Below are 17,761 nucleotides of genomic sequence, written 5' to 3'. Positions count from 1 at the left end.
AGCAAAAAATGTAAAGTACGCCAATAAAGCTCAGGGACACCCGTTACAATGAAAGACGTGTAGTGCAGTGTTTTTCAACCTTTTTTGAGCCAAGGCACATTTTTTTCATAAAAAAAATACGGAGGCACACCACCAGCAGAAAAGGTTAAAAAATTAAACTCCACCAGGTTGTCGTGCCTTATTTTGAGTTTGTTGTTGTTTCCTGTGTGTATTGCTTTAGTTCCTGTCTTGCGCTGTTATTTTGGTGACCGTTCCTGTTTTGTTGGTGTTCTCCTGTAGCAGCTTCACGCCTTCATTTGAGCGCTATTGCCAGCCCCTGCTTTGTTTTCGCAATCAATACTATTAAAGTTGTGCGTACGCTATCCTTCTTTGAGGGGACATTGTTGATTGTCATGGCATGTACGGAATGTGCTTTGTGGACGCCGTCTTTGCTCCACATGCTGTAAGTTTTTGCTGTCGTCCAGCATTCCGTTTTTGTTGACTTTGTAGCCAGTTCAGTTTTACTTTTGTTTTACATAGCCATTCCTATGCTTCAGTGCCTTTTCCTTGCGGAACTTGCCTTTTGTTGATTTTTGGTTTAAAGGGGAACATTATCACCAGACCTATGTAAGCGTCAATATACACCTTGATGTTGCAGAAAAAAGACCATATATTTTTTTAACCGATTTCCGAACTCTAAATGGGTGAATTTTGGCGAAATAAACACCTTTCTATTATTCGCTCTAGGAGCGATGACGTCACAACCGCCATTTTCTCAAACACATTACAAACACCGAATCAAATCAGCTCTGTTATTTTCCGTTTTTTCGACTGTTTTCCGTACCTTGGAGACATCATGCCTCGTCGGTGTGTTGTCGGAGGGTGTAACAACACGAACAGGGACGGATTCAAGTTGCACCAGTGGCCCAAAGATGCGAAAGTGGCAAGAAATTGGACGTTTGTTCCGCACACTTTACCGACGAAAGCTATGCTACGACAGAGATGGCAAGAATGTGTGGATATCCTGCGACACATTTAAAGCAGATGCATTTCCAACCGGACTGGACAGATCAGCTTTCAGGAAAAGAGAGCGGATGAGGGTATGTCTACAGAATATATTAATTGATGAAAACTGGGCTGTCTGCACTCTCAAAGTGCATGTTGTTGCCAAATGTATTTCATATGCTGTAAACCTAGTTCATAGTTGTTAGTTTCCTTTAATGCCAAACAAACACATACCAATCGTTGGTTAGAAGGCGATCGCCGAATTCGTCCTCGCTTTCTCCCGTGTCGCTGGCTGTCGTGTCGTTTTCGTCGGTTTTGCTTGCATACGGTTCAAACCGATATGGCTCAATAGCTTCAGTTTCTTCTTCAATTTCGTTTTCGCTACCTGCCTCCACACTACAACCATCCGTTTCAATACATGCCTAATCTGTTGAATCGCTTAAGCCGCTGAAATCCGAGTCTGAATCCGAGCTAATGTCGCTATAACTTGCTGTTCTATCCGCCATGTTTGTTTGTATTGGCATCACTGTGTGACGTCACAGGAAAATGGACAGGTGTATATAACGATGGTTAAAATCAGGCACTTTTAAGATTTTTTTTTAGGGATATTGCGTGATGGGTAAAATTTTGAAAAAAACTTCGAAAAATAAAATAAGCCACTGGGAACTGATTTTTAATGGTTTTAACCCTTCTGAAATTGTGATAATGTTCCCCTTTAAGCATTACATACCTTTTTACCTGCACGCTGTCTCCCGCTGTGCTCTGCCTATTGGGATCATGACAAACCATCCTCGACGCGTTCCCACTTCTACAAAGCAATGAACTACCTGCTGCCACCTACTGATATGGAGTATTACATGGTTACCCTGCCAAGCTCTACACAGCACAGGCACTAGAGAACGGCACATTATTATGATTATTGATTTGCAAAAAATATTTTTTGGACCAATTAGGTGAAGTTGCATAATTTCCCACGGCACACCAGGCAATATATCACGGCACACTAGTGTGCCGCGGCACAGTGGTTGAAAATCACTGGTGTAGTGTCTCAATGCACAAACCTGTGCCGAAATAGTGCGCTGGAAGCTCTTATTGGTCGACGTCTCATTGGACACGTTACTCTGAGGGGTCCAGTAGTGTTCTGTCATCTGAAGGCAGAAGACAGAAAACGGGGTCAACACGCAGGGTGAATGAATGAATGTTCTTAAAACATCTTGCCTTCTTCTGGAGCCACTGCACCGCCCAGCTCCAGTGACCCGACAGGTCCTTGAAGTAGTCCTTGGCAGGAGGACACCTGGAGGGACACAATAGGTTTGTCTTGTTGGTGCTTCAAGAGAGTGGATGGCTGTTGCTGCTACTTACTTCTGGGCCAGCGTGACCAGGAACTTGACGCACTGATAGCACCGCCTGCTGTCCACGTTGTTGCTCTGGTGCATCAAAGCTGAGGAGACAAGAAGTTCTTGTTTTCTTCTTCCATGGTCATATTTGAGCAGTTGACAGCGGTGGTGAATAGGGATGTCTATTTTTTTAGTACCATTTCCCAATTGGGCCAGTCCAGGAGGACTGTTCAGATTCTGGACAAATGCTACGACAATCAATATTTTTTTTAATCCCACTGACCGTCATTATTATGAAGGCACAGCTGCTACACATTAAAACGACAATCAGTATTTTTTTTAATCCCACTGACCGTCGTTATTATGAAGGCACAGCTGCTACGTATTAAAAAAAAGACACGGGTCGGCTCTAATAATCACAAATAAGGAAGCAACACCACACAGAAGTTTGTTATAACAATATTTCCTCCTCAAAAGTCACACAAGAGTTAGTGTCAGTTTGATACAAACGACCGTCGCAACTGCCGACATTATCGGCCGATAAATGCTTTAAAATGTAATATCGGAAATCATCGGTATCGGTTTCAAAAAGTAAAATTAATGACATTTAAAACGTCGCTGTACATATCCGGTAAAACACGGACGTAGGGCATACTTGCCAACCCTTCCGATTTTCCCGGGAGACTCCCGAAATTCAGTGCCCCTCCCGGGGCAACCATTCTCCCGAATTTCTCCCGATTTCCACCCGGACAACAATATTGCGGGCGTGCCTTAAAGGTACTGCCTTTAGCGTCCTCTACAACTTGTCGTCACGTCTGCTTTTCCTCCATACAAACAGAGTGCCGGCCCAGTCACATAATATATGCGGCTTTTACACACACATAAGTGAATGCAACGCATACTTGATCAACAGCCATACAGGTCACACTGAGGGTGGCCGTAAAAACAACTTTAACACTGTTACAAATATGTGAACCCACACCAAACAAGAATGACAAACACATTTTGGGAGAACATCCGCACCGTAACACAACAGAACAAATACCCAGAATCCCTTACAGCACTAACTCTTCCGGGACGCTTCAATATACACCCCCGCTACCACCAAAAAAATGATGCACTTTGTGAAAGTCAAAGTATAGTATTTCCCATAGTTGTAATGGGTATCAGGATTATCTCAGGGAGAGCATGTCCCAAATTCCAAGCTGCTGTTTTGAGGCATGTTAAAAAAAATAATGCACTTTGTGACTTCAATAATAAATATGGCAGTGCCATGTTGGCATTTTTTTCCATAACTGGAGTTGAAGTTGTTCTCTTATTTTGGAAAACCTTGTTTTAGATTGATTGATTGATTGATTGAAACTTGTATTAGTAGATTGCACAGTACAGTACATATTCCGTACAATTGACCACTAAATGGTAACACCCGAATACGTTTTTCAACTTGTTTAAGTCGGTCGGGGTCCACGTTAATCAATTACATTGTTTAATGCATCCAGCGGGGCATCACAACAAAATTAGGCATAATAATGTGTTAATTCCACGACTGTATATATCGGTTGATATCGGAATCGGTAATTAAGAGTTGGACAATATCGGAATATCGGGTATCGGCAAAAAAGCCATTATCGGACATCTCTAGTCACAACCGCCCTTCATCACCCGTCCTCTTAGCGATCCAGGAATCCACAAACCAATATTAATCCACTCAAAAAAGTGAAAATTTTTAATATAATAATCCATAGTTGTTTTGAAGCAAGACAAGTATGTAGTCGCTGTCTGCACACCCACCTAACGTGCTAATTGATTGTATTGATCATATATTTTATATGATATGATATATTATATCATATATTTTATATGATATATAAAAAAGGTCTCTCCTACACATGAATGCCATACATAAATATTATTTCCAGCTCAATGTAATTGTAATGAAAAGAAACACAGTGTGGTCTTTACAGGATGACATAACTGCATTGCACCTTGCACTGCAAACATAGTTGACTTGTTTAAGACCTAAAAGCAAGTGTTGATAAAAGACTTCCCTGCTGTGAGATGTTACATGATGTTGGTGGTCTACAACCTTTTGTGCTAATAAAAAAATGATTTTTTTTTTGCACATCTTTGTGTAAAAAAAAAAAAAAATCCCCCAAAAGTACTGATAAAAAAAATGCTGATTATTTTTTATTTAACCCTTAAAAGTCCAGAGTAGGATTTTTACCTGCATTTGTGCAAACCTTTATATTTCACCTTGTTGTTACCCTTTTCTCTGAGTAAAACCTCACGTGTGTGTGATTGTACAGTTGTTTTTTTAATTTTGGCATAATGTATTAACACATTGGGGCTACAACCTCACATCTGAGTAGGGTACATTTTTATTTATTACAGTAAAAATTTGGAATGTTTGTAAAAAAGCGTCTGTAACTTAAGAATGCAGATATAAAATGTATAATTTAAAATATGTTAAAATTTAGAAAACAGCTAAATTAAATGTAGGGCAATGTAAAAGGCATAACGTGAAGTTGTCGTCTTACCTTTCCCCTAACCCTCTGCACCCGAAACGGTTATATTTTTCTCTCTCTGTTACAATAAACGTTAAGGACTGTTGGGTAACTTACAAATCCAGCAGGGGTTCCAATACTTATTTCCCTATTGTTTGCGAGATAACCTTCTGTGAGTAAATCAGTGACTTACCCAGTAGGCCTTTCTCTGATTCAAAGGCGTATTTGAGTCTTTGGGACTGTAGTGGGTCCTCCACAACCTGAAGTAGACCAATTAACACTAATTAGCATAGCCAATCAGTGACAAGTGTCTGTATTAAGGTCGCCTCATGACTCACCAGGATCTCCTGCAGCATCTGAAAGACGTTCTTCAACTCGTGAGGCGGCGCCGTCTCCAGCTGCGTCTGCAAGAGGCGCACATCGGGTGTTCAAAGCGGAGACAAACACGAGAGAGGGTCTTGACGAGGTCCTGATAGGTCACCTTGAGGAGCTGCAGCACTCCCAGGGAGAAAGGCTCGTTGCAGTAGGAGCAGTACGTCACCATGCTGATGAGCAGGGTCAAGGGGCCGGACAACTCTCGCATGGCGAACATCACCTGGAGGGCAACACAGGAAAAGGAGATTTGTAAATGAATAAATCATGTACACACTGTTTTATTATTTTAAATATATATATATATATATAATTTTAAAGCCCTGCTTGTTGGCTTTTTAGCGAGACTACACAAAAACTACAATGCTTATGAGTGATCCATCTTGGTGCAAACACGGATAAAAATACGCATTTATCTAGCAGAGATGTCCAATAATATCGGACTGCCGATATTATCGACCGATAAATGCTTTAAAATGCAATATCGGAAATTATCGGTATCGTTTTCAAAAAGTAAAATGTATGACTTTTTAAAACGCCGCTGTACGGAGTGGTACACGGACGTAGGGAGAAGAACAGAGCGCCAATAAACCTTAAAGGCACTGCCTTTGCGTGCCGGCCCAGTCACAAAATATCTACAGCTTTTCACACACACACACACACACACACACACAAGTGAATGCAAGGCATACTTGGTCAACAGCCATACAGGTCACACTGAGGGTGGCCATATAAACAACTTTAACACTGTTACAAATATGCGCCACACTGTGAACCCACACCAAACAAGAATGACAAACACATTTCGGGAGAACATCCACACTGTAACACAACATAAACACAACAGAACAAATACCAAGAACCCCCTGCAGCACTAACTCTTCCGGGACGCTACAATATACACCCCCCGGTACCCCCTACCCCATAAACCCCGCCCCCCACCAACCCCGCCCACCTCAATCTCCTCATGCTCTCTCAGGGAGAGCATGTCCCAAATTCCAAGCTGCTGTTTTGAGGCATGTTTTTAAAAAAAAAAGCACTTTGTGACTTCAATAATAAATATGGCAGTGCTATGTTGGCCTTTTTTTTTCCATAACTTGAGTTGATTTATTTTGGAAAACCTTGTTACATTGTTTAATGCATCCAGCGGGGCATCACAACAAAAATAGGCATAATAATGTGTTAATTCCACGACTGTATATATCGGTTTCGGTTGATATCAGAATCGGTAATTAAGAGTTGGACAATATGGGAATATCGGATATCGGCAATAAAGCCATTATCGGACATCTCTATTATTTAGCCTTTTGCTAGTTTGAGTCGTATTGACTAATGCAAATGTTCGAATCCTGTCTGTCTATTACAGCGGAACCCCTCTAAGTCGATTACCAAAATCATCAAGTCCTGGTCCACCGTGTTATTAATGGTAAAAAGTACCTGCTTTGATCAACCCATCTTGTCAACATCACATTTGAAATCGAAAGAGGTCCACTTCTTAGTCCCTGGCCCTAAGCAACATTTGATCTTAAGGCCCCTCCATTACAATTTTTTTTCTCACACTTTATATGAAACTTTTTAAATCCAATTTGAATTTGATTTACCGTATTTTCAGATTATAAATCGCAGTTTTTTTTCATAGTTTGGCCGGGGGTGCGACTTATACTTGGGAGCGACTTATGTGTGAAATTATTAACACATTACCGTAAAATATCAAATAATATTATTTATCTCATTCACGTAAGAGACTAGGCATATATCAGCAATCGTCACACACACACACGTCAACCAATAAAAATTTGGCGGGGGCGGGTCAAGGCAGCAGTGCATTGTGAAAAAAAAGATGCTACCTGCTACTACGTCCGTACCTATGAAAATGTATCATTTCAACATTGGCGGTTACGTATAAAAACTGAGAAGGGCTAAACCAAAATGGCACCGAAAAGGAAATCATATACGGCAGGTTACAAGCTGGAAGTAGTGAAATATGCAGCAGAAAACGGCAATCACTATTCTTTATTTTAAATTGCCTTTCAAATGTCTATTCTTGGTGTTGGATTTTATCAAATACATTTTTCCCCCAAAAATGCGAATTATACTCCAGTGCGACTTATATATGTTTTTTTCCTTCTTTATTATGCATTTTCGCCCGGTGCGACTTATACTCCGGAGCGACTTATAGTCCGGAAAATACGGTAATTTATTTTTTGGGTGCAAAATAAAATGACCTAATTAAATCATAAATTTGAATATAAAGTCGTTCCTTGTTTATCCCTGTTAATTGGTTCCAGACATGATGAATGAATGAATTTCCATGGAGTAGGAATCATTAAGTATAAATCAGATATTTTCATAGATAAATAAAAAAAACTTGTTGACAACCTTTTAAATAAGTTTTTCAACTTTATGAGACATGAAATAACACCCTCTAGTAGGGGTGTGGGAAAAAAAATCAAAATTGCAATTTTTATTCATCCATCCATTTTCTACCACTTGTCCCTTATGGAGTCGCGGGGGGTGCTGGAGCCTATCTCAGCATTCCCATTCTAAATCACCTCATAATTATCTAAAATCAATGTATTTTAATTTTAGATAGAAAATACCAATCAAAATTAAGACCCTAAAAAGAGTTAAAAATTATCAGTAAAAAGCCTGAAAAAAAAAAAGTGTGCCTTTTACCTTTTTTAAAAAACAAACAAATATCAATGGCCTGTTCCAGAGGTGGGGGCCATAGTGGCTAAATTTAAACCAAGAGCCGTCCTGTCTACATAAACGTATGATGCTTGAGGCCCTGATGCTTTTGCATGTGTTAGACCAGGGGTCGGCAACCCAAAATGTTGAAAGAGCCATATTGGACCAAAAATACAAAAACAAATCTGTCTGGAGCCGCAAAAAATTAAAAGCCATATTACATACAGATAGTGTGTCATGAGATATAAATTGAATTAATATGACTTAAAGGAAACTAAATGAGCTCAAATATAGCTACAAATGAGGCATAATTATGCAATATGTACATATAGCTAGCCTAAATAGCATGTTAGCATCGATTAGCTCGCAGTCATGCAGTGACCAAATATGTCTGATTAGCACTCCACACAAGTCAATAACATCAACAAAACTCACCTTTGTGGATTCATGCACAACGTTAAAAGTTTGGTGGACAAAATGAGACAAAAAAAGAAGTGGCATAAAACACGTCCTAGAATGTTGGAGAAAGATATACATGTAAACAAACTAAGGTGAGTTCAAGGACCGCCAAAATTAGTAGGACAAAACTCGCTCGCCAAATACTCGAATCAGTGAAGCATGTTTAATACAAACAGTGTGCTTTATAACAATTAGGGAGGTTTGTGTCATGTTTGTCCTCCTACAGAAACCATATTAAAACAAAAAACATATTTTTTTCCCCTCAACTTTTTCCATTTTTCATACATTTTTGAAAAAGCTCCAGAGAGCCACTAGGGCGGCGCTAAAGAGCCGCGGGTTGCCGACCCCTGTGTTAGACAAATGTATTTAACCTACACTGGCCTCAAATATTCGTCATAAAATCTTAAAAAAGTGTTAAGGTGCCATACCTCCAGAAGGTAGGGTTGTCCCTCAGGCATGAAGACGGAGGCCAGGATGTCCGGGTGGAGGGGCAAGAGTGGCGTGGAGGATGGGATGCTGCCGACACGCGGGTTAAAGCCCTCCGGAGCTGTGGAGAGGAGGAACAGAATGAGCTGGAAGGAATCCTGCACGGGCGAAAAAGCTTGGTGGTGAACGTCTCTCACCGTGCGTCCGGTGGGAGTCGAGGTCTGAGTGCAGCGTGATAAGCGCCAACGAGTTGTGGAGGTGGAGGAACTCTCGAGCCTGGGCTGGACTCCATCGCCGATTCTGTCGTGACCACAACATTAATGTTTTTGTGTTTCCATCGCATGGTGAGGAACAGAAAGAACTGGACAATGCAGCTTATGAGACAGGTGTACCTGGTTGTTTTGGCGATTGGGCCCCAAAAGGAACAGAAGCATCCGGCGATAGGCTGAGTGTTTCAACAACAGCTGGCAAGCTTCGCCGCCCTACAGGTCAGCGCATCTTTTAGTCATTCAATCAGGGAATAGTCACGCTTCTCAGAATGCATATTAGCCTGCGTTACCTTGTGAGAGAAGCTACTAAAGAGGCTGAAGTACTGCGCACAGTTTTTCACGTTCTCGGGAACATCTTTGTCCAGCAAGGACAGCAGGGCGTCGGTCAGGCCGTCCAGTCCCGGATCGGCGAAGTGGAGCGCGCTCTCTAGGGTCTTCTCTAAGATGGAGGCCACCACCACCCTCACCTCCCTCATGCCACACTCCAGCAGGCACACCCTATGAAGTAGGCCGAAAATTAAACAGTTAATATTATTATTATCATAATATCAATAATTATTCAATAAATATGTTTTATAAATGATTTTTATTCTATATTAATTATCATGATGGATTACACTACTGCACAGTGTCAGGGTTAGCAGTAGGGATGTCCGATAATATCGGGCTGCCGATATTATCGGCCGATAAATGCTTTAAAATTTAATATCGGTAATTATCGGTACCGGTTTCAAAAAGTAAAATTTATGACTTTTTAAAACGCCGCTGTGTACACGGACGTAGGGAGAAGTACAGAGCGCCAATAAACCTTAAAGGCACTTCCTTTGCGTGCCGGCCCAGTCACATAATATCTACGGCTTGTCACACACACAAGTGAATGCCAAGCATACTTGGTCAACAGCCATACAGGTCACACTGAGGGCGGCCGTACAAACAACTTTAACAAATATGCGCCACACTGTGAACCCACACCAAACAAGAATGACAAACACATTTCGGGAGAACTTCCGCACCGTAACACAACATAAACACAACAGAACAAATACCCAGAACCCCTTGCAGCACTAACTCTTTCGGGACGCTACAATATACACCCCCCGCTACCAAACCCCGCCCATCTCAACCTCCTCATGCTCTCTCAGGGAGAGCATGTCCCAAATTCCAAGCTGCTGTTTTGAGGCATGTTAAAAAGAAAAAATGCACTTTGTGACTTCAATAATAAATATAGCAGTGCCATGTTGGCATTTTTTTCCCATAACTTGAGTTGATTTATTTTGGAAAACCTTGTTACATTGTTTAATGCATCCAGCGGGGGCATCACAACAAAATTAGGCATAATAATGTGTTAATTCCACGACTGTATATATCGGTATCGGTTGATATCGGAATCGGTAATTAAGAGTTGGACAATATCGGAATATCGGCAAAAAAGCCATTATCGGACATCTCTAGTTAGCAGCATACAACGACAACACAAGCTAATGGAGTGAGGCTAATGAAATTAGCAACATGCTTACATTTGGCAAGAATCAGTATGCTGCTGTTATTAATTGTGTATGCGCTATTAAATATGAACACATTTCAATCTTTCAACTTCCCACCTGGTTATCTCTCGTCCCTCCGGTCCAACCAGGTACTGAACCATCCACTGGCAGGCTGTGCTGCTCTTTGACAGCAACACCTCCACTGTAGCCATCCACTCCTCAGTGTCCACTCTGTGTGTTTAAAAAGCAGATATTTAACTTATGATATTGATACTTATGCTAATACACTGATGTTGTTGTGTGTGTGTGTGTGTGTGTGTGTGTGTGTGTGTGTGTGTGTGTGTGTGTGTGTGTGTGTGTGTGTGTGTTCGGACCGCAGCTTCTTTTTGGTGTGCAGAAAAGTGTGGAAGAGGAAATGGACAGCAAGCTGCAGACTTTCTTTGGCCATGGCCTGGTAGTCTGGATGCTTCAGTTTTGTCTGGAACAAACAAAAAAATGGTTCCAATTGAAGATAAAACAGTGTTTCCAGAAATAATTGAGGCCTCCTTTCTAATAAACACCGCATCAATTAATGTTTGGGTCCACTTAGGGGGAAAATAATTCACCTCAAATAGAATTGGTAAGTACATTACTTTACCATAACCGTTCCAGAAACCTGAGGGTTGCAGGTTCGCTCCCCGCCTCTTACCATCCAAAAAAAAAAAATCGCTGCCGTTGTGTCCTTGGGCGGGACACTTCACCCTTTGCCCCCGGTGCCACTCACACCGGTGAATTGAATGATGAATGATAGGTGGTGGTCGGAGGGGCCGTTGGCGCAAATTGCAGCCACGCTTCCGTCAGTCTACCCCAGGGCAGCTGTGGCTATGAAAGTAGCTTACCACCACCAGGTGTGAATGATTGATGGGTTCTACATGTAAAGCGACTTTGGGTACTTAGAAAAGCGCTATATAAATCCCAGTTATTATTATTATTATTATTATTATTATTATAACAGTAATTTAGTTTTGATCTAGGCAAGAGTTAAAAAATTTTATTAAACGGGGGAATTATAAAAAAATATTTTATTTGTATTTTTTTTTTTTTTTTAAATATTTGTATTTCAAAGTCATTTTGTTCCCGGTTATAAATGTTTTTATTAGTGAGGGAAAACTATTAGAAACATACTTTTTATGTATTTAAAAAAAAAAAAAAGTCATACTTCTAACCTTTTTTTTTTTTTTAATAAAAGTAATGGCAGTTTAATTAGTAAGAGACAAGTTACAAAAAAATGCTAAAATTTTATTTGTATTCATTAAAGTAAAAACAATTGTAATTACTATCACATTGTATTAAACTCAATTTAAATTAGAGGGGGGGAAATCACTAATTGTATTTAAATATATATTTTTTAATATATGTATATAATATTACTTTCAATATATTATCATAATATATTATCATAAAATGTAATATTACTCCTACACTTTAGCTCTCCCTAATAAATGCTTAACGCCCTAATACGATGCCTGGTGCTTTCTGCAGTTGAGAAAACAATTATCCCTATGGGAGATAAGCAAAGTAAAACCCTTTCATTTCATTTATTATTATTTTTTTAAATAAAATCTATTTCTTTCTGAGTTGCATTCATGAATTTATCCTTGATATTCCAATTATACATACCAGACAAAAGAGGTAAACCAGAATTTGTTTAGATTTGGTGAATTTAAGTTATTGCAATATATAGTGATGGCTTTATTATGCATTTTGTACACAAACATAAAGACATACTGCGTTGACGGAGGCCAGCGAGAGCGTGAAGTTGAAGTAGTCGCTGTTGTAGACGTCTCTGTTCCTCATGAACTTGAGATTCTCGTCTCTCACCATCTACACGAGGGAGAAAAACGAGAGGTCATCCCAATAGTGTCGTAGCCTCGTCAACTAGCGGGGAGCTGGACGTCACGTCACCTGGTAGATACTGGCGGGCATCTTCTCCACAAACAGGCCCTTCTTCTCGCCTTTGCGGACCAGGCGGGTGAGCAGGGTCAGGCGGTCGTTGTTGGCCCTGGGTGGGCGAGGAGACGACTGCGGCGAAACGTCAGGGGAGGAGGGGGCGGACCTAAAAGTGGAGATAATAATAAAGTTAAATGCACTTCTAGTGATTTATAGTTCTTTATTATTATCAGTTGTGTTCACTCACAGTGTGAGGTCCTCTGCCTCCTGCCTCATGATGCTAACTCTGCTCTTTTTCGGCAGGACGGGGGAGTTTTGGTCGCTGATCTTCTGATAAAACAACATGTAGGCGTTCCAGTACCGCCTCCTCACATCAGGATAGGGGTTGGCTGCACAGAAACAAACAGTTCACGCAAATCAAGACTTTGCATCGGGTGGACTGTGACGAATGGCAAAAAAAAAAGAAAAAAAAAAGGAGCGTGTGTGTATTGCTCACACTGGTCATAAACTTTGGGTCGGTATTCTCCCCCGAAGCATTCATACTCTAGCGTTTCATCGTTCATGTCAAACTCCTCCACCACGTTATCGTTGAACTTGTACCAGCGTCCCCGTGAGTTGCCGCTACAAGAAGAGAGAGAGAGGGAATAAAATCAAATAATGGTGTCCAGTTTTTCCACCAGGGCCGCATAGTAAAAAAAACTGTACACAAGGCAGCCCAAAGCTTTTAATTTGGCCCACCGAACAACATTCAAATAGGCTTGATGAAACTATTCAAAACAGGGTTGCTCATGTACGCAGTTCTCCTGCCACCCCGCAGGGAGCAACAGCAAAGCATGTGTCACAATAAAAAAAATTAAAATACATTGCGATAATCAGACTTTTAACAGCGACTGGACAACAAAGTATGAATTTATTGTAATTGCTGACTTTGTGAAGTCTTTTGTATTCGTGGTCATGTTGTTTTTTTGTCTGTGTAACTCTGGCAATCAGAACTAGTTAAATACATGTAGCTCTAAATTTGACTAACAGAGGGGGATAAAGCTACACTTTAGGTTTAATTGTGTTAAACCACGTGTGCAATGTTAGTTGTGTGTATTAACACTAAACTTTCTATTTTATTTATGTTTGAGTTTATTTCGAACATGCAAGCATACAACATGATACATCACAATTTCCAGTTTCTCTTTTCAACATGTTCGAAAAGGAGTAGGAAGAAGCAGAGCTTATTTAATCTTACCCCTTTTCTTTTACATAGCAGTTGCTAAAACTTTTGTTCACTTCCTGTTCTCAATTTATTCACAATATACTCCATAAGTAATCACAATAAAAATAAATAAATAAATAATAATTGGTGAAGTAAGTCATATTTCATATGATGAGATAAGTAAGATTATATGAGAATGAAAGAATAGATGGATGAAATAAATTCAGTTTATCATGGTTCTTCTTCTTTGTACTGTGTAAACACTTTAAGTTTGAAGAGTTTCTTGAAGTGGATCATATTAGTACATTGTTTGATTGCTTTGCTTAATCCATTCCATAATTTAATTCCACATACTGATATACTGAAGGTCTTAAGTGTTGTACGTGCATACAAATGAAGTGAAGTGAATTATATTTATATAGCGCTTTTCTCTAGTGACTCAAAGCGCTTTACATAGTGAAACCCAATATCTAAGTTACATTTAAACCAGTGTGGGTGGCACTGGGAGCAGGTGGGTAAAGTGTCTTGCCCAAGGACACAACGGCAGTAACTAGGATGGCAGATGCGGGGATCGAACCTGCAACCCTCAAGTTGCTGGCACGGCCGCTCCACCAACCGAGCTATACCGCCCCACAAATGTATGTAACATACACAATGGACATTATGTAAATTCACAATAGACGTTATAATTTTGTTAAGTTAATTTTTTCTGTCTTACAAACCTAAATTAAAAAAAAACGTATAAAGAAGTAAAACTGAGGAAGAAAAATAATTCAAAAGAAGGAACATCAATCATCAACAAAACTTAGCTTGTGTTTTTTTCATGCTGTTCACTATCTGTCAAACTGCGCACGCTGGAAACGGGCAGCGAGGGCAGAATAATGAATTCATTGACAGTGCAGTATTCAAGCTGATGTGTTTACTTTGTAAATAAGTAAACAATGTTTCAAAGGAATATAAACTGCGGAGGCACTTTCTAAACAAATTTTAAAAGTCAGGCCCCTGAGACCTTGTTTCTGCGGACCTCTTCATTATGTTGTTGAATACACCTTTATTACGTGTTTCTAATGCTGAAGGTTAAAAGAGCATCAACATTTTCATTTCAAAATATGGGAAATCTGTGAAAATTGGTAAAAAAATGGGATTTCTCTACATCACAATAACTCGCCATTTACCGGTACTAATTATTTTTTTTTACAGTTTATAGATTTAATTCCATTGTAATGTTTCCTCGTGAGGAACCATAAAATAATGCCAATACAAAAAAAACAATTGTGGGCTCCTTCAAGTGGCTTATAGTTGAGAAATTATTCAAGCTGGTTGACATTATTTTCCTCGTGGGTGTTACAGAAAGTAAAGCCTGCTCCTCGTTACCTTCATATTATCTCTCCTATTTGTCAAATGATTTACACAAAGCTTGGATTTTTGGCAGAGATATCTTTTCTGTCGTCTTCATGTCCATCCATCTCTGTCGTGTTATTAAATTCTTCAGGCCGACAAGCAATTATTATTTAATATACTGGCAATAAGTTATTGTGGAAAATATAGACTTTTAAAAATATATATGCTCTCTTAAACCACTAATGGTAACAAATTAGCTGATGGTGTTCTTGCTATTTTTTTTGGTTGAATAAAAAAAGGAACTCAGAGCAAGTTGCAAACAGCCGCTTTAAAGACTACATAAGTCCATTGCAGAGGGTTAATAATAAATAAGTTAGTGTTTTTCATACCTTCCATTGTTCTACATTTGCGTAATTTTACATGATCAGCCCTTTCCAAAACTTTTCACACAACAAAAAAATGACTGAAATATAATTTATGAATTGTGCTGATATCGTATCTAATCACAGTCAGTATTGGCCAATACTTAAGGTTCCAATACTGTATCGGAAGTGAAAAAGTTGTACAGCCCGAATTAAAAAGCTAACAGATCAGCTTTTTGCTCTCATTTTCATTTTTGCTGTTGTTTTCTTGCTGAATTGTGTATCTTTAGAACATACAGCAGGCAAAGAAAATACAAGCTCAAAAGAAGGAAATGTAGTAGGAAGTGTAGTGCCTCTTACCGTCTATCTTTAATAAAGGAGTAGTAGTGGCCGGCGTGTGCCTGACCGCTGTGGACCACAACGCCCACCAGCTCGTAGTTCTCAGAAATAGTGACTTTCTTCCTAGGCGACCCTCCAGAGGAACCGTCGCCTCGCCCCTCGCCGCCGTCTCCGCTGCAGTCTTGACGTGCCATACCGGACACGGTGTACGGCTCCATGTTTAGCACCCAGGGGAACTGCAGGCCACAAGCAAGAATCAAACATCCATTATGGTTTATCCCCTCCAGTGAACGTGACCGCGGGAATACCACATACCCGGATCTGTTCGTCATATTTGATGGAGCGTCCGCTTTCCCAGTCGAAGCCAAAGCGCATGAGGTGGATGCAGAGAACGCTGGGCAGAGATTTGATGCATGTCCTCTTCACCGTGGTCCTCTGTGTATGAGAAAACTCTAAGTACCTCATCCAAGCCTAATAAGACATAAGCACAGAGGGTATATGCCGACCTTTTCCTTGCATTTCTCACAGTAGTAGGCGTTGCTGCCCTCCAGGACCTCGCCTCGAACAAACTGGTCCAATGAGATCTCCAGGCTTTGGCAGGACGTCACGCCAAGGTTCAGCGCCATAAACGTCTCCTCCCGCTCGTAACTACGTAAGAAAACGTGCAATGGATAACTACACCAAGATCCAACATACAGGTATACTGTGTACATCTGAACACTAATATTGACACTCAAGTCAATATCAGTGTTTGTCGACATAACCGAAACCATTGCTTACTTTACACTGAACAGGAAGTCACTGCCCCTTTCACACTGCGTAGTATATATATATATCAGTGACGTGCGGTGAGGTTGATGGCTGGTGAGGCACTGACTTCATCACAGTCAGATTTACAAACATATGAACCCTAAAGAGTATCTTATTCACCATTTGATTGGCAGCAGTTAACGGGTTATGTTTAAAAGTTCATACCAGCATTCTTCCCTGCTTGGCACTCAGCATCAAGGGTTGGAATTGGGGGTTAAATCACCAAAAATTATTCCCGGGCGCGGCGCCGCTGCTGCCCACTGCTCCCCTCACCTCCCAGGGGGTGAACAAGGGAATGGGTCAAATGCAGAGGACAAATTTCACCACACCTAGTGTGTGTGTGTGACAATCATTGCTACTTTAACTTTACACATACAAACTGTAGCACACAAAAAAGCACATTTAATAAAAAAACGTTATTATGGTCTTACCTTTACTTATAAATGCGTCGCTGTTGTGCTGGATTAATGAACCCCCTGATGGGAGTGTTATATCAACTAAAGCCCTCACTTCAACTTTCCACGTGCAAGATTGAATCTATTTAAAAAAGTGTAATCGAGGGTTTATAAATGTCGCCTATACTGTATGAAACTACAAAAAAACAAACACGGAGGCTCCAGTTTACACGAGGACCACTTTATTTACCTTCTTTCAAAAACTTCCGCTCCACTCCAACGTGTCAAAATTCCGCTCTTAGCGCCTTCAAAATAAGAGCTCAAGGCATATACTGTATAACAGCGCATAACAGGAACTTAACATCACAAAGAGGAAAGCCCATAAAAATAGGTAACAAAAGTTATTTAATAAGAAGCCAAAAAGTGCAAAAACAATAATGTTCGTGTTGGAGGAGTTGTGAATTAGGTACACCTGCAGTCTGCAGGCGTACCTAATGTTGTGGCCCTGCAGTCATTTACAACTCCTCCAACACGAACATTATTGTTTTTGCACTTTTTGGCTTCTTTTGAAATAACTTTTTTAAATAGATTCAATCTTGCACGTGGAAAGTTTAAGTGTGGGCTTTAGTTGATATAACACTCCCGTCAGGGGTTGCCGTGCATTCTACGGCGGGGATGCAGGAGGCGGGGCTACTGGAGCCTCAGCCAGTGCGTCTTTTGCAGCCGTTTTATGATCGCTCAGCACAAGAAATACGTTACACACATACAGTTGTTGACAAAATACACTGTACATTATATACCTCAGCTAACTAAACTATGGAAATGTATAATATAGTTCATATAGCAATACGGTCTCAC

General features: G+C 40.3%; 1 protein-coding gene across 2 annotated transcripts in view; it reads right to left on the bottom strand.

Moving 5' to 3' along the window:
* Window positions 1–17,761, bottom strand: part of usp24 (ubiquitin specific peptidase 24) — a 126,754-nt gene that overhangs the window by 6,822 nt on the left and 102,171 nt on the right. For both annotated transcript variants that reach the window (XM_061978188.2, XM_061978189.2), the window contains 19 exons: window positions 16,205–16,346; window positions 16,014–16,133; window positions 15,720–15,934; window positions 12,949–13,073; window positions 12,700–12,841; window positions 12,468–12,618; window positions 12,291–12,386; window positions 10,898–11,001; window positions 10,641–10,754; window positions 9,330–9,537; window positions 9,163–9,252; window positions 8,968–9,070; window positions 8,773–8,891; window positions 5,307–5,420; window positions 5,164–5,229; window positions 5,019–5,085; window positions 2,347–2,425; window positions 2,203–2,278; window positions 2,046–2,132 (listed from right to left, as the gene is read on the bottom strand). In XM_061978188.2, coding sequence (XP_061834172.1) covers window positions 2,046–2,132; window positions 2,203–2,278; window positions 2,347–2,425; window positions 5,019–5,085; window positions 5,164–5,229; window positions 5,307–5,420; window positions 8,773–8,891; window positions 8,968–9,070; window positions 9,163–9,252; window positions 9,330–9,537; window positions 10,641–10,754; window positions 10,898–11,001; window positions 12,291–12,386; window positions 12,468–12,618; window positions 12,700–12,841; window positions 12,949–13,073; window positions 15,720–15,934; window positions 16,014–16,133; window positions 16,205–16,346 — 2,218 coding nt within the window. The remainder of the gene's footprint in view (window positions 1–2,045; window positions 2,133–2,202; window positions 2,279–2,346; window positions 2,426–5,018; window positions 5,086–5,163; window positions 5,230–5,306; window positions 5,421–8,772; window positions 8,892–8,967; window positions 9,071–9,162; window positions 9,253–9,329; window positions 9,538–10,640; window positions 10,755–10,897; window positions 11,002–12,290; window positions 12,387–12,467; window positions 12,619–12,699; window positions 12,842–12,948; window positions 13,074–15,719; window positions 15,935–16,013; window positions 16,134–16,204; window positions 16,347–17,761) is intronic.

Source organism: Nerophis lumbriciformis, linkage group LG18, assembly GCF_033978685.3.
Source record: "Nerophis lumbriciformis linkage group LG18, RoL_Nlum_v2.1, whole genome shotgun sequence".
Taxonomy (NCBI): Eukaryota; Metazoa; Chordata; class Actinopteri; order Syngnathiformes; family Syngnathidae; genus Nerophis; species Nerophis lumbriciformis.
This window is presented reverse-complemented; position numbering and strand designations above follow the sequence as displayed.